The sequence below is a fragment of the Microtus ochrogaster genome, unplaced genomic scaffold, assembly GCF_000317375.1.
Source record: "Microtus ochrogaster isolate Prairie Vole_2 unplaced genomic scaffold, MicOch1.0 UNK66, whole genome shotgun sequence".
Taxonomy (NCBI): Eukaryota; Metazoa; Chordata; class Mammalia; order Rodentia; family Cricetidae; genus Microtus; species Microtus ochrogaster.
The window spans coordinates 1,878,827-1,897,797 of record NW_004949164.1 but is presented as its reverse complement, the minus strand read 5'-3'; the positions used below and the strand labels follow the sequence as shown (position 1 = coordinate 1,897,797).

Genomic DNA, 18,971 nt, shown 5'->3' with positions numbered 1-18,971 from the left:
AACTAGCTCTTGTAGACCAGGCTGGTCTCGAACTCACAGAGATCCGCCTGCCTCTGCCTCCCGAGTGCTGGGATTGAAGGCGTGCGCCACCACCGCCTGGCACAATATTTAAAAATAAGAAGAGGGCTGGAGAAATGCTCTGCTCTTGGACCCACATTTAATTTCCAGAATCGACATGATGACACACACTGCTTGTCATTCCAGATTCAGGGGACAGAATGCCCTGTTTTGACTATTTGAGCTCTTGCAAGCACATGGTGCACATACATACACTGAGGGACACAAACATACAGGAACAAAAATGGATAAAAGAGACATTATAAGGAAGAAAAGCCAGTGGTGGCTCATGCCAGCAGCATTGGGGTCACTGAGGCAGGACTTCAAGACTACACAGCAAAACCCTGCTTCCCCCTCCACAAAGAGGCTACAAAGACAAGAGGGAGGAGGAAGAGAAATATTTTACTAACATGAGGCAAGAAAGCAATGTAATTTTTACATGTTGTCTGTTAATTCTGCACTTGAGATACCTTGAAATGGTTAAAAAAAATGGGGTTTGTTCCTTTTATTTTCTCAATTTTCCTAGTCACTTTTACTCTTTTGTTTGGGAGGAGGGTTCTTGGTTCTGTTCTGTTTTAAGACAGGATCTTGCTGTATATTCCAGGTTGGTCTCTAGCTTTCAGCAATCCTCCTGCCTCAGTAACCCATGCCAGAAGTACAGGCATGCATCACCACACTATGCTCACCCCATCCTCAACACAGGGACATTAAATGCAGACCTCAGGAAAGCTAGGCAAGAACACAGACAGAATAATCCCTGCGTGCTGGGTTTGGCTGTGAAGCAGAAGTCCTCTGAAGATGGTCACCCTGGTAAAAAGATGACCATGCCTTTTCCTTTTGCTTTTCAGTTTTTTATTTGATACCTGACTTTCTAACTCTCTGCCTTCACCGGCCTTGTGCTGGGATTGCAGGCATTTGCCCCGGGGCTGGGTTCTATGTGGTGCTATGGATGGAGCTTCTTGCAAATCTCCTGCCAAATGATCTTGTAGCCCAGGCTGTCCTTAAGCTCACAGTGGTCCTCCTATCTCAGCGTCTCAAAAGCTGACATCACAGGCCTGAGCCACCATGCCTTGTTTGTGATGGTGTCTTAATTGAACTCCCAGACTTCAAGTCACTAGCCCTTCTTCCAATATGTATATCAGGTACCTCCCTGCTGGGAAGTCCCCTAACATCTCCAGACTGGCTCAGAAGGTAATCCTTTCCTGTTCCTCTTCCTGGCCTCCATTAGCCATTCTGCCTTCCCAAACCTAACCACTTTGCTAGAAATGTGTGCTCTGTTTCCAAAATCCTACCTAGGTAAGGTTTTCTGGGACTGCTCTGTGTAAAAGTTTCTGTACCATCCAGTGGTCTTATTTCAGCAGGCAGATAAATGTCTTCCGTACTTTCTAGGTTACTGCAATGCATGCCTCATTCTAACTGTCCTATGCCTGCCACCACAGGAATGTGTCCTCTGGTGAGGTGGCACAGTGCCTGGAGCTGCCAATCTTTCATCTCAGGGAAATTTGTCCTCTGTGACTCAAACATTTGCATTTGTTGCTCTGATATAAATCCATAACCCAAAGCAATATAGGGGAGGAATCAGTTTGTTCCATCGTTTGGGTTATGGTTCATGGTTGAGGGAAGTCGGATCTGAAATTCAAGCTAGGAATGGCAGAGCCTGCTCTGAGTCAACCTGAGTACCTGGAAGGGTATGAGAGATGGAGGAAATGGTGGATGAAAGGAACTGGAGACAGCGACACAGGATAGATTCCAGAGGTCTCTCTCTTGGCCAATACCAAACAGCCCAGAGTTTATTTCAGAACCTGCTTCTATACAGATTAAGGACAGAAAGCAGAACAAAGAGCCACACAGTCGGTTAACCACCTCCCTTCTCTGTCCTTGGAAGAAGGAGCAAGTGGCTACTATCTATCTATTGCTAACTGCTGCCAAAATCCAGTTTTTTTCATCTGGATGTGCCTTTGGCTGGCAGTCAGCAGTCTGTATCTTAGTAGATAATGTGTTCTTTCTCGTGGGCAAAATGCTCTTTCCCATGGGCTTAATCAGAACATTCTCACAGCTCTCAAGGATGCTGGAGCAGGCAGAGCAGGGAAGCCTGAACTTGAATGACTTTTAAATCTGAATGGCCTCCAGATGGAAACTGAGCCACTTGTGGGCCACCACAGACAGGCAGGCAGAAAGAAACTAAAGCAAAGACCATAGAGGGATCCTGCTTTCTGACTTACTCTAATTCTTTGTACTATACCAGCTTCCTTATACAGCCTTCAGCAGCTGGCCATGGTGGCACTTCCTAAAGTCAGCTTGGCTGACGTACATTAATGATAAGTCAAGAAAATGCCCTTCAGGCCCATCTGATGGAGGCAGTTCCTCTATTGAGGTTCCCTTTTTTTCAGTGGGATTGCAGTTGATGTCAAGTTGACAAAAACTAACCAGTAAACGGTGGCAGTCCCCTTTCCCAGCTCACTGTCAAAGCGTGCCCCCGCTGGGTGAATATACATGGCCGTGACTGACAGCTTGATTCCATGGACGTTTGCAGTTCCATCGTGTGCTACTTCATGGATGCATTTACCTTTCTTCTCTGAATGCTTTTACTTCCTGCAGGTATGAAATAAACTGAGGAAATATGGCCAGTGTCCTTCCTTCATTCACCAAAAACATGTGGGTTTTACCTATTATGTTAATTATGCTAGGCTCAGCACCAAGGATCCAAAACTTAAAAAGATGGGAAATACCCAAAACTTCACTTCAAGGAATAAATTATTACTTTCCATGCTATGAAGATGACAGCAAACCCAATGGAAAGGGTGTTGCAGCTTACCTAAACCTTGAGGTTTTTTTTTTTTGGTTTTTCGAGACAGGGTTTCTCTGTGGTTTTGGAGCCTGTCCTGGAACTAGCTCTTGTAGACCAGGCTGGTCTCGAACTCACAGAGATCCGCCTACCTCTGCCTCCTGAGTGCTGGGATTAAAGGCGTGCGCCACCACCGCCCTGCTAAACCTTGAGCTTTGGAACTGTTGGGGAGGATAGCGTTCTAGAACCACAAGGAACAAACCTACCGATGTCCAGGTCCAGTGGGAGTGAAGAAAGGCCAGGCGCCCCTAATGAGGGCTGTGAATGAGGTACTGGCTTAAATAAGTCAGGTCGAAATTGCATCTAATGAATGACTGAGGAGCTCGGAGAGCAGACTCAGCAGTTGCTAGGATACCCAAGGCCGCTCATCACCAGCTCAAAAGTGAGAGCAAAAAAGCCGAGGTTCAGACAAAGGTAGGTTGGACTAAGGACTTGGTAGCACCCGAGTTGGGGCCCTCACAATATTAAGGGAACTTCCTATGGTGTGATGCAGTAGTGAGGTATGTTTCTCTTTCTTTTGCTCCTGAGACTATAGTACATATCCAAATCGAAGTATTTGTCTTTTTATATACAGATATGAAGTGAAGGAATTTGCTAAACGCTACCCCAAATTATGTCCTTTGCACTGCCGACTGAGGGTATTTGAGAACCATTAAATTCAGGGCGGACTTGATTTGAATTTCCCTTAAATGAACAAAGGCAAATGTCTAGTAGTTACCACAATGTGGCTTTCTTTCAAATGTGCCTCAAGTACAGACTGTCTCAGCAGAGACTTAAGATCAACTCCCTGCTCATGTAGACTTGCTGCAAGTGATTTCCCAAGAGCATGCCCCAGGTCAGCACCTTTCCACCAGTTTTCCAGTATTTTCTCCCTCCTCCACTGAAAAAGAATATAGACTTCAAGATATCTCTGAAGTGAGTGTAGGTATTCATTCACTTTGCTTTCATGCAATAGATGTACACACTTTTCTTTGGCTTCTCTGTTTATCATCATCTACTTAATCATGGCACACTCTGAGTAGAGAAGGAAAGTTTACCCTCCACAGGAATTCAGCTGAAATTCTTCTATCTCTAAACTGCAGCTGATGGAGATGAAGATAGATGAGGAAGGAGGCTTTCTCCTTAAGCCTTGCTACAGAGCAAGACTCCTCTCTCGTTCGCATACACAAAATGGGGGGGGGGCAAATAAGCCATCCCCAGTAAACCCAAACCCAAATGAAGAAACAAATGGATGCAATTGTATTACATTCTGGGACAAATAAAAACATTTATTTAATAATGTAGTAAGTAGTTCTTTCCTCAGGACCATATTTTGATGGGTCTTTCAGTTTGGTTTCACCTCAGACAGGATTGAATTTCTGCTGTGGCTTCAGTTTGGTCATTTTAATTTCCTCATCTTTAAAGAAAGGATGACAACAGATTTTGTCACACAATATACTGTAGAGATTAATGGGGATGATTAGGGAAAATGGTTAGGCTTTACTAACATCTCACTAGACAATAGCTCACATACATTTTTCAGAAGTAGTGGCCTAACATTTGTTTGATATTCAACTAGTTTAAGCTGTTCTTATACTTTATTTGCATATACCACACTAGAGAATGTACAGAAAATGACTTTTTCCACCCAAATTTCTTTTTGAATAAACCTTAGTTTAGTATTTGGTGCTCAGAAAACTCAAACACAATTGCAAACTAATTCACATTAAGACCCTCTTTGGTGTTTTCTCCTCCACAATCTATTTTCAATTTTATCAATAGAGTATATATTTAAGAATATATTTATATACAAACCACACACACAAAATCTTAAAATCAAGAAATAAGTACAATGAAGGTGAAACAAGAAAATTATGTAAGTAACAAACCACTTAAGAAAACGGAAAAAAAAAAAAAAAAACAACAACTTTTCTACTTTTCGAAGTGCGGGGTAGTTTTAAGACCAAGCCTGGTGATAGAGGATTTTGAGTTCAGCTACTCATGACGTCTGAAGCAGTAAGATCCATTTAATTAGAGCTAAGTGGTGAAACCTTATGTCAAACCAAACAAAACTTAGTGTAAACAAAACAAAGAGAATGGGACCCGTTGCGTTGGACTATGCCTCTAACATCTTCAGTAAGCATCATCTCCTAACATGCAGAGCTCTGGGCCCTAAAACCAAGGTAACTGAATAAAAGCTATGTTTCAGCTTTAGCAGTTATCAAGCAGATTCAAAGTTCTATTACTACATCACAACACGGACAAGGCAGGGCAAATTCCCACTCTTGGTGGAATCTGGAATTTCAAAAGCAATGTTAGTGCCACGAGTGTGTACAGTTTTAGCACCAGGACCCAGACAAAACTGACCTAAACCTAAACTAATTGCCAATTAGTTAAGAAGCAAACCAGCTCCTCCTTGAGAAAGTATGTGGCTCTGAAAAGAGCCTTTGGGTTAAGAGCGAGATGTGCGCGCTCACTTGGAGCTGGTGTACTTGGTGACGGCCTTGGTGCCCTCGGACACGGCGTGCTTGGCCAGCTCCCCGGGCAGCAGCAGGCGCACGGCCGTCTGGATCTCCCGGGACGTGATGGTCGAGCGCTTGTTGTAATGCGCCAGGCGCGAAGCCTCGACCGCGATGCGCTCGAAGATGTCGTTGACGAACGAGTTCATGATGCCCATGGCCTTGGAGGAGATGCCGGTGTCGGGGTGGACCTGCTTCAGCACCTTGTACACGTACACCGAGTAGCTCTCCTTGCGGCTGCGCTTGCGCTTCTTGCCGTCCTTCTTCTGGGCCTTGGTCACGGCCTTCTTGGAGCCCTTCTTCGGGGCGGGCGCGGACTTCGTTGGCTCAGGCATAGTGACACGCTAATGGAGAACTACAACGGCGAGTGGTCCGGGCTCTTCTTTTCTATAAGGCGTTATTCAAATGAGGATTAGAAAAGCCCACTTCTAATTGGGTAATATTTGGGCGACGTCATCTGGACTATGGCCCAATAGAAATACGCGATGACACAAATGCTTCCCATTGGTCTAAATGAAAAGAAAAAGGCAGCCAATCGGAAGGGTTCTTTTTCGCGCCCAGCGAAAACTATAAAGTCCAAGCTCTTGCTATTTTCATCTACACAATTGCTACCAGCTGTTGTATTTCCGAGATGTCAGGACGCGGCAAGCAGGGCGGCAAGGCTCGCGCCAAGGCCAAGACCCGCTCCTCCCGAGCCGGCCTGCAGTTCCCCGTGGGCCGCGTGCACCGCCTCCTCCGCAAGGGCAACTACGCGGAGCGGGTGGGTGCCGGCGCCCCGGTGTACCTGGCGGCCGTGCTGGAGTACCTGACGGCCGAGATCCTGGAGCTGGCTGGCAACGCGGCCCGCGACAACAAGAAGACGCGCATCATCCCGCGCCACCTGCAGCTGGCCATCCGCAACGACGAGGAGCTCAACAAGCTGCTGGGCCGCGTGACGATCGCGCAGGGCGGCGTCCTGCCCAACATCCAGGCGGTGCTGCTGCCCAAGAAGACCGAGAGCAGCCACCACAAGGCCAAGGGGAAATAATTCCCTTAAATTTCCCAAAGGCTCTTTTCAGAGCCACCCACTCCGTCTTTTAAAAGAACTGAGCATTTCCGTGGATAGCAATATGGATTGGAAGCAATCAGTTTGACCGGAACTTTTTTTTCTTGTTTAATGTCCCCCACACATTCATAAGCTTGAAAACCTTGCTTCAAAATATGTAATAGTTTTACTAATATATCTGATTAAAGTCAATTTTTTCGTAAGAATTGTAAGCATGCTACTTTGAGTTAAATCGTGTATAATGGTGTTGATGGAAAATTAGTCCTTGAGTTTTTAACCTATATATTAAAAACCGATGAAAAATTAATAATTGTGTAGTTTTAGACTGATGACGGTGGCCACTTGCCATTTGAGTTGGAAATTTGATACCCCCCAAATTGATATATGGAATGTGTTGAAATTTTTAAGATCCAAAACAAAAGTAAAATGTTTGGGAGCATACTAGTTACGAGCGATAATTGCGAGGAAACATTACCTGGCATATTAACGTTTTAGTGTAGTAGGGAAAAATTGTGATTCGCACTTATGTCAACTGGAAAAAGCATGTAAGAAACAACGTATTTATGAGGATTAAACAAACAGCCCAGAGATCACCAAGGGTATCAAAAGGTTTGCAAACATTTCTTTGCAACAAGATCACTTACTATATAATTTAGACTGTTCACCTAGAAGCGATTCTCCTGCCTCAGTTTCCCGATTGACTGGTGTACTGGTTTAAGATTCTAACATCTCCATTTCAGACGTTACGTGGAAAGGAAAAGGAAAAAAAAAGCCAACGCGCGTGAACCAATACCTTTATAGTTGAGTGGGCTGGGCCCAGTGTACTCTCGTCCAATCAGCTTCAGATTCTGATTATAAATACACCTTCAGCAGCGTCCATACCACAATACTTCCTTTACAAGGCCATGGCTCGCACAAAGCAGACTGCTCGAAAGTCCACTGGCGGCAAAGCCCCGCGAAAGCAGCTGGCCACCAAGGCCGCCCGCAAGAGCGCCCCGGCCACCGGCGGCGTGAAGAAGCCTCACCGCTACCGGCCAGGCACCGTGGCGCTGCGCGAGATCCGGCGCTACCAGAAGTCAACCGAGCTGCTGATCCGCAAGCTGCCGTTCCAGCGTCTGGTGCGCGAGATCGCGCAGGACTTCAAGACCGACCTGCGCTTCCAGAGCTCGGCCGTCATGGCTCTACAGGAGGCGAGCGAGGCCTACCTGGTGGGTCTGTTTGAGGACACGAACCTGTGCGCCATCCACGCCAAGCGGGTCACCATCATGCCCAAGGACATCCAGCTTGCCCGCCGCATCCGCGGGGAGAGGGCTTAAGTTTTCTCTGGCGTTTTCTTCCCCAAAGGCTCTTTTGAGAGCCACCACATTTCTCACTAGAGAGGCTGATTGCACTAAGCGTCCCAGGATATCAACTTGTATTAATGTATTGAATATTGTACTACAGAATCTTCGGAAAGTAGACACAGTTTCCCTTAAGATTTAGTTCGTAACCTTCCGTGACACAGGAGGGGCATGTCCCAGCGATTAAAATCACAGATTTCTCTAACTCTCAATTCTAAGGTTGCCAGCAGTGATACTGCAGCTTGAAACTTACTAGGTTATCTGAAAGCTTGAAAGGTACCAAGGCAGCAGTCAGTGTATGTGCTTGTGTGTTTGAAGTAAACGAAATAAACTGGTTTGGTGGAAATGCTACTTCATACAGTATTTCACCGGTGCTTGTAGTGCGAAGGGGAATTGCAAGGCTTGTCGGTTCTTGACCTGTGTGCAGCAGACTCACGGGTATGGAATGCGGTGTTGCAAAGGAGAAAAAGGAATGAATTTTCACCAATGCCTAGCTTTTGCGCACTGCAACTCTAGTTTCTACTTGCTGCTCTGTTGAAGAGGAATTCTGTCTGGTAACTAGATTTCGGAGAAAAGTCGAGGGTGGGGAAATGCCAGGGACTTCTTTCTCAAGCCCTCCACTCTTTCAGTACTGATCTCTGAACCTCATATAGGAGAATAATACCAAAGTAAGCCAAGGTCACCAAAACTAGGTACTTTTCAAAATACCTCGCACAGGGTACTTAATATTTGACCCTAAGTATATTAGATATACGGATTAGTTGAAGCCAAAACAATGAACACAGTGATTGGGAAACACTTGGTAGAAGTTTCCCTTTTCTTCAAAAGTTCATAAATGGAAATTTTCCTAAGTTGTCTGGCCTGACATACCAGAACATCATGCTCCCAGGAATTCCCACGAGGTTACCTTTCCTGTTAGAAATTTACTCCTGCCATTTACCATTCCACATATTAACTTCCCGTATCCTTAGAATAGCTGATAAGTTGTATGGTTGACTTTTCTGGGCTTGTTGCAAAATTTTTCTTCGAAAATAATTTTCCCTGTTAACGTGCCTTTTGTCAGGTTAATTTAAAGGCCCCAGGCACGGAACCTTAAAGTACAGGAAATATTTTTTTATTATTTTTATTTTTCTGTTTTGAACTTTCATTAGAGAGAGAATCAGAGCCATGATTTCTTTTTCAGGAATTGAAATTGTGCTCCTAGGGCTCTTCCTATTTCATAGAATGCTTCTTGGTCTTAAAGTAATTCTTGCAAGGAAAGGGGATTGTTGAACCTTTTCTGCAAGATACCAAAACCAGTCCCTTACAAACTAGTAACTCCATAAGAAATACTCAATAAGGGACATTAGTGTGTATTGTTTTGTATGTGCAAACCACACTTAAAAATGTACTTAGACAAACTGCCTGGTTTAAGATTTAATGTGACTTTTTTTTTCCCCAAGAGTTCTCTACTTGTTGACGCATTTTAAAGGCAAAGTCACTGACACTGAAGATAAGAGCAGTAGGTGGCTGGGAGAAAACTCAGTTGCTGTGAAAGATAGGACCGGGCCAAACAGCTTGAATCTTGGGAACCAAACAGGACTCTTGCCTTTCCGGTCTTCCTATGAGAAAACCATCCTCAGTCATTCTACCTCTTATTTGTAAGTGTGAAGAAGAGGCGTTCTGGGTGCTTTCCACTGGTAGAGAGAGGGGACGGGAGCGAGGTGTGCACAACATTTTCCTACCCCTACACACAGCAAATTAATACAGAGCAAAAACCCTGCTTCTTGGATGATTTCAAAATGAAGAAAACATGGATCACTTCTCACCGGAAATGTGGCAAGTCTGAGAGAAATAAAGGGATTGAAAGCATCACACGACTTGGGTTTGAATTCCTCTTACTGAAATATTTATATATGGAGCAGAGACAAGAAGTACGGTTGGCAATTGGCAGCAAACCGCATGTAAGCTGCAGTAACCCTGCAGCCACTGCAGGCATCCACTGTTCAGGCTGTTTAGCTCCCGTTAGGAAGAAAGCGCTTTGCACACCACACGTCAGAAATAACTCGATCAGAACTGAGAGTCCCAAACCCATCAGCCACGAGACTATTGTATCCTTGCTGTGAGCGAAGCAGGCTGGGAGCCTGACTCCAAAGCCAGGGTGGCCTGCTAGCAGTGGGTAGCTCCAAATATGACGTGGCTGGAGAGATTTTCCCTTAGGCCTCTAGAGACTCTGGGGTTCCAGTGCTTTCCTTTTTACTGAAAATTCTGATAAAGTTCTCTGGTAAATATTGAATAAATGTTGGTGGCACAAAGTGTTCCCTATCAGATAAAAAAAAACCCTGTTTATAAAATAACAGTCTGATCTTACTGTCTTTTGTATCTGGCAAATCTGACCACATTAAAACAGAGAAGGGCCTGGCTAAAGCCCGTGCTAAACGCCCCTGCAAAGACCTACAAAATACACAGGATCATCACCTAGCCTGCCATCCGTCTGGCGCAGCAGGGCAGCATAAATTTCTGTATAGGCTGCTGTTTGTATGAATAATTTCGGGGTTTCTTTACACCTTGAACCGTGTAACTCTGTAACTAGTAAACGAATGCCAATCACGAGGCAGCGTCCCGAGTTAAATCTCAATGCCCTAGGGGGTTGTAAATACAGGAAGTTGCTGGTTCGCCATTTTGAATGTTTTCGCGCCAAACACGCAACAGTTGCGAGAAAGGAAGTATGAACTGCAGTTTCTAACGCAGTTTCCTGGGATAGAACTGTTGGAGCCCTTCTTGCGTGCGATCAAGTGTGAGAAGTGTGGATGACTCCAGGAATTAGTAATTTCTTGTCAATTTTCCTTTCAAGGTTTTCATTAAATTTGTACAGCCAAATGGCTCCTTTTTCTAAGCAATAAAAACATACTTTGATTTTTTTCAAAGGAACATTTTTTGTGATCATAATTCCTGGAATATGCTAGAGTAATTGTTACGTCAAAATTGAAAATTGTACATTTAGAAGAAAATGTAGGCGACGCGTTCCCTTCTAGTACTGGGTTTCAACCAATCCCTTGTCTGGTTCTATGATGTCAGCACTTTGCTGTCCAATCCAGCAGGGAGAGTCGTTATATAAACGCAGGATTTTTCGAGCAGCTTATTCGTCCCGCTCCTCTCATCTCCTGACATGGCTCGCACAAAGCAGACCGCTCGCAAGTCCACCGGCGGCAAGGCCCCGCGCAAGCAGCTGGCCACCAAGGCCGCCCGCAAGAGCGCCCCGGCCACCGGCGGCGTGAAGAAGCCCCACCGCTACCGGCCCGGCACCGTGGCGCTGCGCGAGATCCGGCGCTACCAGAAGTCGACCGAGCTGCTGATCCGCAAGCTGCCGTTCCAGCGTCTGGTGCGCGAGATCGCGCAGGACTTCAAGACCGACCTGCGCTTCCAGAGCTCGGCCGTCATGGCGCTACAGGAGGCCTGTGAGGCCTACCTGGTGGGTCTGTTTGAGGACACGAACCTGTGCGCCATCCACGCCAAGCGCGTCACGATCATGCCCAAGGACATCCAGCTGGCCCGCCGCATCCGCGGGGAGAGGGCATAAATTTCCAGGCTGTCTTCCTTCTAAAAGGCTCTTTTCAGAGCCCCTCCCTTATCACCAAAAAGGAGCTGCTAAACTTCATAAGAATTATGGACTCATGCCATTGACCTAGGCTTTATCCAGTCACTCCATAAGTAGCTGCACATTGAGGCTTCAATAGCTTAGTGGTTATCGTGAGCACCTTAAGCATACAATTCCATTACTATAAATCTATTCTCGGTTGCCTTTAGACACGGAAGTTCATAAGTGTTTCTAATCCATTCTGGTCCCGTGTTTGCACACGAATATTTGCAAAAATGGGTTATGAAAAGTATGTCCTTCAACTCCACCCTTTGAAAATGCTATATAGTTAATGTATGATATCGTCCACCGTTATTCTGCATTTCAGTGTTCCCAATATCTGGGGTTTTAGTATTTGAAATTGTTGGTTTAAAACTATTCTATTAATTTTTTTTTTCCTTTCAAGCAATGCTTCACTCTAGACCAGGCTTTTTTGGAACTATTGCTAATTTTGAACTCTGGCAACCTGGCCTGTTGGTGTTTAATTAGCCTGGTGCTAGGTGAAGAAGTGAAGTTTTAAGTTTTCAAAGTAACATACCATCTTTGACATTTTTTTCTTTAAATGATATTTTTTGTTGTTAAAGAACTTCCTACTTTGAGAGTCATACAATTTACTATGTAAGTTTGGCTATTTTGTACACACCATTCTCAGATCATTTCTAGCAAAAATATATCTTGGCGTCTCTTGCGTCCTTGATTACGTCTGGTATTAAGTATTTGTAAGGCAGTTTTTATTTTTCTTTTTTTAGATAAATTCTCAGGAAACTTACTGTTCAATGTTGGAATCACCTGAAGATATAGCAACAAAAGACCTTGTAATCTTGCCTCCGCTGTATTTGTAGGTTTATCTGCATGCCCAGGTAAACCTGGATCAAGACTGTAACTATCAAAAGAAACTCCATTTTTCTTTTTAAAATAAAGCAACAGCATCCTTTATTTTACATCTAAATCCGTCTGATGATGTCATAAATTACTAACTACAGAACTCTGCTCATCTTCCCCACCTAGTCTCTCCCCATAAAAAGCTTCACTTTTTCCCATATAGCAAGCTTCTCCACACCTTTTCCCTTTACCTTGTTTTGTTCTTGTCAAATTCTTTGAAATTTGAATATAACTGTTGGCCCTTTAACAATATTCTAATATATTTTCCTGCTTGGCATCTGAACATGCCAAAAAAAAAAAAAAACCCAAACAAAACCAAACCTATATTGGCATTGACTATTTACTTAAGAGCATGCCTGTTTGTGTTTTCAACTTCTCACTGGCAGTCTCAACCGAATGCATTTGAGGGCTGGAGGGCCACCCTCATAATTTTCTATTTTAGAATTTTCCTAATGTAAATTATCTTTTGTATTTTTTGTCTTTAAATATCACTAGGAAGTGACAGTAGCCCCGTCAGATTCACATCTAATTTATTCTTACTCGGAATTAATTAGGTTAGCCTCTGAAGTCTGATTTGTTTTTGAATGTTTGAGTTACTTTTTAAAGCTTTGTGTATGAGGTTTCGCCTACCTGTGTGTGTGTATATATATATATATACACACCATATATACACACCATATATCTCACACACACACACACACACACACACACACACACACACACACACATGTTCAGCACTTACATGCCTGATATCGGGAGAATCTATAAGGAAGCCCGAGATCCCTGGGGTCAGCGTTAGACAGTTGAGTGCCTGTGGGTACTGGGAAACAAATGCAGATTTGCCTGCTAATCCATTTCCACAACTCCTAAAGTCAATGATGTCTAATCTTCCTAATTAAAAAAAAAAACTTTCACAATTGAAAACTTGCATTCTCCATTGAAGATAGCAATGTGTGGAAAGCACCAGGAGCCTGAGCCATTTCAAAAAGAAAAATCTCCCATGGTTAATTTCAGTCTGTAGCCCATCCGGTACCTGTGTTATTTGCTACAGTCAGAAACAAAGTTTGTACTCAAACCAAAACATCTATTCCTTTTACTCTTGCAAAAATTAAAGGCAGGACTTGTGGACAAATCCTCTTAAATAATGTTCCTTGTCTACTTCGTATAAGTTTACAACAATACCCAAGTAACTATGAAGATGCCTTATGCTTGGTGGATTCTTCGTGAACACTTGGAGGGATTTTTAAAAATATCTTTGCTCAGTTGAGTGTGATTCAAAAAAGCACACACAGGTCTGTGAACCCGAAGGCTGTTCTCCTTTGGAACTCCAAATTGCCAATTTCTGTGCCATTATTTTCAGCAGTAAGTAAAAATTTGGGGACTAACAAACACAATTTGGGATTGTAACCTTCAGTCGCGGCGGCCAGAGGGCGGCGGATTGGACACTCCACCAATCACAGCCCAGCTCTGCCTTATATAAGCCCGGAGCCTGAGCAAAGGAGCATTGGAAAATTTGCTCATTGAGTTAGGTTTTCTTAACTTTGCTAGCATCTTATATTCTCGCCATGTCCGAAACTGCTCCCGCCGAGACTGCTGCACCAGCTCCTGTGGAGAAGTCTCCCGCGAAGAAGAAGACTACAAAAAAGGCTGGCGCTGCCAAACGCAAGGCCACCGGCCCGCCGGTGTCCGAGCTCATAACTAAGGCTGTATCCGCTTCCAAGGAGCGCAGCGGCGTGTCCCTGGCCGCGCTCAAGAAGGCTCTGGCTGCCGGTGGCTACGATGTGGAGAAGAACAACAGCCGCATCAAGCTGGGGCTCAAGAGCCTGGTGAGCAAGGGCACCCTGGTGCAGACCAAGGGCACCGGCGCCTCCGGTTCCTTCAAGCTCAACAAGAAGGCGGCTTCCGGGGATGCCAAGCCTAAAGCCAAGAAGGCGGGGGCTGCCAAGGCCAAGAAACCTACAGGCACCACCCCAAAAAAGCCTAAGAAGGCTGCGGGGGCCAAGAAGACCGTGAAGAAAACTCCGAAGAAAGCAAAGAAGCCTGCAGCGGCTGGAGTAAAGAAGGTGGCAAAGAGCCCTAAGAAGGCCAAGGCTGCAGCGAAGCCTAAAAAGGCAGCTAAGAGCCCGGCGAAGCCCAAGGCTGTGAAGCCAAAAGCAGCTAAACCTAAAGTTGCCAAGCCAAAGACAGCTAAGCCTAAAGCTGCTAAGGCGAAGAAGGCTGTTTCCAAAAAGAAGTAGGTTTGCTTCTGACAGCAACAAAGCCCCAAAGGCTCTTTTCAGAGCCACCCAGAGAGCTCTGTGAATGTAGCTGTACACGGTTTTTAAATGGTCCGGTCCTTGAATCGATACACTTGGCCGCAATTTTTGGCTCAATCGCTAAGGTTAGAAATGCTGGCAGAGAGGAGTTTTTTAATGTACCATTCAGTACTGACATAAATAAGTACTTTATTAAACTTTATGGGGAGTGGGCGGCAATCTGCACACCACAGACGTAACCATTCTCCCCCCCCCCCACTTGTCCTTAAGCGTGCACCATTACCATCTGTGAAAACATTGTACGGTAGGAATGTAGTTTTCCACAGTTCACATGTATTAGTGAAGCTTTCACAATTTGAGTAACGCAGAGCGCGGAAAGAGACCGAGTTTATTGGTCGAGTATAACAATCCCAGCCAAACGGCACCATGGTTTTCTTCTAATCTTACCCTGATTGGGCAGTTAGTCGGTGACGTTTGCAGATACTTGTTACTTGTTTAAATTGCCAATGAGATTTGAACACTTCTTTTTCTTTTTTTTTTTAAAGTTCCCGTTCTTCGCAGTACTTCAGCCCTCGAAATCCGCGCCCGATTGGAAGTCCTTCCCTATGAAGGCGGTGGCCAGGTCGCAGGACTTTAGAAGCCAGCCCCAAGGAGAAGGTTTACACGTGCTGAAGGAGCTACACCCAGTACCGGCATCTCTTCCGACGCCCCGTGCCAAACAGATGCGTCCGACTGCAGCAAAACTGTCCAAGTCATTTACACTTTTTTTCTTTTTGAGACAATGTATGACAGCCTTGACTGTCCTGGAACTGTTCTGTAGAGGAGACTGACCTCGAACTCAGATCCGTCCGCCTCTGCCCCGGAGTGACGGGATTAAAGGCGTGCACCACCACCACCACCACCACCACCAGGACCTCATTTACACATTTTATGCAATGTTTACTGGGTTCTGCCATTGGTGGTACACAGACACTGAAGTTCCTTGAGAACAGTCTTTTTGTTGTTTTAAAGGTTTAATAACGTGGCTGGTGTGACACCCAAACGGGAGTTTTGTTTTATTTAGTTAACATTAGGTCGGTTTTAGGCGTTAGAGATTGTGTGTTGTTTTCAGTTTTAAGGTTGGATTGCTGTCAACATTTCAGTGATCCATTGTTAACTGTTTCAGGCTTCCCACCTGGGAGGGCAGTCTAGAATGCTTAAGTAAATAGTCTTTAAGGGAACAACTTTCAAGTCACGTTTTCTTTAGCAATCTAAGTATTGGGAATGCGGATTCTTGGTCGCTGCAGGCTTAATTTACGTGAAATGCTTGAATGTTCATGAAGAAGTTAAATTATACTTAGTAAGGCATCCCACAGTGGGAATTAGAATTGGCTTTTAGTGTAAACGCTATGCTGGCAATTCGAATTTTCTGTGGATTTGTATATCTGATCTATACAGAGCAAAGTAACTGGAATTTCTGTTGCCATGTTTTCTTCCTTCCTTCCTTCCTTCCTTCCTTCCTTCCTTCCTTCCTTCCTTCATTTCTTTCTTTCTTTATTATTTATTTACTTTTTTCATGACAGGGTTTCTCTGTAGCTTTGGAGCCTGTCCTGGAACTAGCTCTTGTAGCCCAGGCTGGTCTGGAACTCACAGAGATCTGCCTGCCTCTGCCTCCCTGGGATTAAAGGCGTGAGCCACCACCGTCCGGCTATTTATTTATTTATTGAGACAGGGTTTCTCTATAGCTTTGGAAACTGTCCTGGAACTAGCACACAGAGTTCTGCCTGCCTCTGTCTTCCGAGTGCTGGACATACTTTTTAATGAAGTGCCTACAATGACAAAGCTAGCTTCATTTTGCTGCCTATGTTTTATTGGCTTTCTAATGTTTTGTCCCTCTAGAAGTTCATTTTGTTATTACTCATTATTTTTTAGGTATGGCCACAACCCAGCCCACACTGCCACCAGAAAGCAGTTCTTGCTGAACCTCAGCGCTGGGATAGCAGTGCTTTAGAATGTGGGCGACATCCTGCTTCTTTGTCATTAATTCCACAGTGTTAGAATTTTCCTTCATCCACAATGGAGATTTGTCTTTTAAGATTAACTCTTTGTTTTATTTTGCTATATTCTTTCTCTTCTGCAATGAGGGGGACAAAATTCTAAGCAATAAAGCAGTATTTCTGAATGTGATGCCTCCTTGCCTTAAGCAAAGACCAGGAGTGTCCCTACCCCCATTTCAAGACTTCATTCTTGAGGGATGTTAAATGACCACTTTGAGTACATTGTAGATTAAACACCTTAGGTTCTCAATATGCTTTTATATGTATTTTCAACAAATAGAAAATTAGGCATTAAGTGACTAATCGGTAGGACAATATATTTTTGAAGTTGATTGACAAAGGTTTTTCAGAAGTTTTCTAGAGAGACAAATAGGTAGGCAAACAGATCTTGCTTCATCTTTGCCTCTGAATTCTTTTTTGTATTTCTTCTTTTCTATCTCTTCATAGGAATGCTACTTTATTTATTTGTTTGGTAGTTTAAAAGGGAACACTGGAAGGTTTTGTGAATTTATAGATATTTTTACTGCTTTGACTTCATTATCACTTTAAATATTTAAATTTTTAATTTTATATTGATTCCTATATGCAAAACTGAAGTATAGTTTGCAGGGAGGTTTTCCCTTTACTCTAGGATCGGCAGTGACCCTGTAGCAATGATGATGTAGAACACGGATGGCAACACTAACCCTAAGACAGGGCGGCGACCCAGAGCAGAAGGGGATAGAAGACAGGGTTGATGGGAATCTTGACATTTTTGTTATTAATTGTATTTATTTACAAGCTGAAGAAATGGAAACCAAGGACGTTGAGTGGTAAATGTGGTTATACCAAGACTCCAGCCTCTGGACTAGAAGGGCAAGAACAGCAGGAGAGAAAAGGGAACAGTGATTTGGGTGGGGTTCTTCTTGCTGCCATCCAGGCAGAAGGCACAGAGCTCTGGGCCCCAGACCTGGAAAGAAGAGAAGGCAGCATTAGTGGAGTTGTCAGCCAGAGCCGACTTCCCCCTCAATACCCACACCTACCTGCATTCCTGCTGCTGTCACTCCCAGCCCTGGCATTTTCTGGCCCTTGGCACAACTGTGACAGGACATTTAGGTCCACCTTCACTGCTTTTTAACTTTGCTGTATTACAAAAGAAATGAAACAGAAATTGGTTAAGGAAAATGGATTTATGTATAGCTTGACCCCAATCAGGGAAAGAACTTATTCTCCACTGTGCCTGTGGCAATCTTATATTTTATAAGAGTTAACTAGAAGAGGACAGACTATGGAGAAGAAAGACAGGTTTACAGGGCTTTTCCCGGGGTGAGCACTATTAAGCTGGAGGCACAAAACTGACCTCCTCTCCCAGTTACATAGCCCAGGCTTGCTGTAAATGCTCCTCAATCCCGCTATCTAGGACCAACTGCAAAACAGTGAAATCCTGACTTTTCTAGGGATGATCCTGTGGGTTAAGAGGGAGCGGGCTGGACAGAGAGGAACTTGCAGTTGGGAATGGCTTTAAGACCATCTCTGCCGTCATGCTTGGCCACCCTGTCTACCCATTGCTCTTCTATGTCAGCCACTGGGGGTGGGGCTGTGCTTTGACGGGGTGGGGTAGGATCTGCACAAAGCATGTTAATAGGTGTCACTTCCAGACCCAGGTCTCATGTGCTGGGTTACTTCAGGACTGAGCTGAACAGCGACACTGGGACCCATTATTCCAGAGGGATAAATTCTAGTGCTGCAACACACTGTGCGGTACACTGAGACTCAGCTCAGAGAGACACGGGAGAGAGGAAATCAGAAGACAGAGTGAAACATGGAGGACAAAGGGACAGGGAAACCCCAAGGAGAGGGGAGAGGGAAGGAGCAGAATGTGGGACCCAAAGGAAATGGAGCAGCCCAGTGTTCCTAGTTGGGTCAGGAGAGGCTCCTGCTTCTCTGAAGCCTATTGTGATAAAGGCCAGAGCCAGGATGCCTGCAGTGTGCCCTCCCATGCTACCCTTGAGACCAGCAATTCTAAACGCTTGGATTTCTCAGCTGCACAAAAGGCTTGTTGCACTAGCTCGTGCTCCTTTCTGCTTCTTTGGGGACCAAGTACACATCAGGAGTTGTTCTTGAGGATGAACTTGTACCAGTGTGGGAGCCCACATGTGACTCAGTTTCCATCTGGAGTCATTTCTGACTTAAAGAAGTTATTTGAGTTCAAGCTTGCCTGCTTTGTTTTTTCCATGAACCTTGAGGGCTATGAGTAACATCCGTATTAGCTCTTAGAAAGAGCATTTTTGCCCAGATGAAAGAACACATTTTTTTTTTTTTTTGGTTTTTCGAGACAGAGTTTCTCTGTGGCTTTGGAGCCTGTCCTGGAACTAGCTCTTGTAGACCAGGCTGGTCTCGAACTCACAGAGATCCGCC

The 18,971-nt window shown here is 44.6% G+C and overlaps 5 protein-coding genes across 5 annotated transcripts in view; 3 read left to right on the top strand and 2 right to left on the bottom strand.

Moving 5' to 3' along the window:
- LOC102002731 (histone H3.1) overlaps positions 1 to 18,971 on the bottom strand; it is a 69,201-nt gene that overhangs the window by 5,582 nt on the left and 44,648 nt on the right. The window lies entirely within an intron of this gene.
- Positions 5,333 to 5,735, bottom strand: LOC101979463 (histone H2B type 1-M-like). The gene has a single exon (XM_013354735.2). The coding sequence runs from the start codon at positions 5,733 to 5,735 to the stop codon at positions 5,355 to 5,357; it is 381 nt and encodes a 126-aa protein (XP_013210189.1). The 3' UTR covers positions 5,333 to 5,354.
- On the top strand, positions 6,032 to 6,427 carry LOC101979745 (histone H2A type 1-E-like). The gene has a single exon (XM_005369907.1). The coding sequence runs from the start codon at positions 6,032 to 6,034 to the stop codon at positions 6,425 to 6,427; it is 396 nt and encodes a 131-aa protein (XP_005369964.1).
- LOC101990594 lies at positions 7,351 to 11,346 on the top strand. The gene is made up of 3 exons (XM_005369940.3): positions 7,351 to 7,755; positions 10,477 to 10,568; positions 10,903 to 11,346. The coding sequence occupies exons 1-3, from the start codon at positions 7,351 to 7,353 to the stop codon at positions 11,342 to 11,344; spliced, it is 939 nt and encodes a 312-aa protein (XP_005369997.1). The 3' UTR covers positions 11,345 to 11,346.
- LOC101980029 (histone H1.5) lies at positions 13,849 to 14,520 on the top strand. The gene has a single exon (XM_005369908.3). It carries the CDS (start codon positions 13,849 to 13,851, stop codon positions 14,518 to 14,520), a length of 672 nt encoding a protein of 223 aa, XP_005369965.1.

Excerpts from the sequence above, each read along its gene's own strand:
- LOC101980029 (XM_005369908.3), top strand. The coding sequence starts at position 13,849 with ATGTCCGAAACTGCTCCCGCCGAGACTGCTGCACCAGCTCCTGTGGAG.
- LOC101990594 (XM_005369940.3), top strand. The coding sequence starts at position 7,351 with ATGGCTCGCACAAAGCAGACTGCTCGAAAGTCCACTGGCGGCAAAGCC. Across the intron at positions 7,756-10,476 it reads GCCGCATCCGCGGGGAGAGG|TTGCGAGAAAGGAAGTATGA; the intron begins GCTTAAGTTTTC and ends AACACGCAACAG. Across the intron at positions 10,569-10,902 it reads CGTGCGATCAAGTGTGAGAA|CTTATTCGTCCCGCTCCTCT; the intron begins GTGTGGATGACT and ends TTTTTCGAGCAG.
- LOC101979745 (XM_005369907.1), top strand. The coding sequence starts at position 6,032 with ATGTCAGGACGCGGCAAGCAGGGCGGCAAGGCTCGCGCCAAGGCCAAG.
- LOC101979463 (XM_013354735.2), bottom strand. The coding sequence starts at position 5,735 with ATGCCTGAGCCAACGAAGTCCGCGCCCGCCCCGAAGAAGGGCTCCAAG.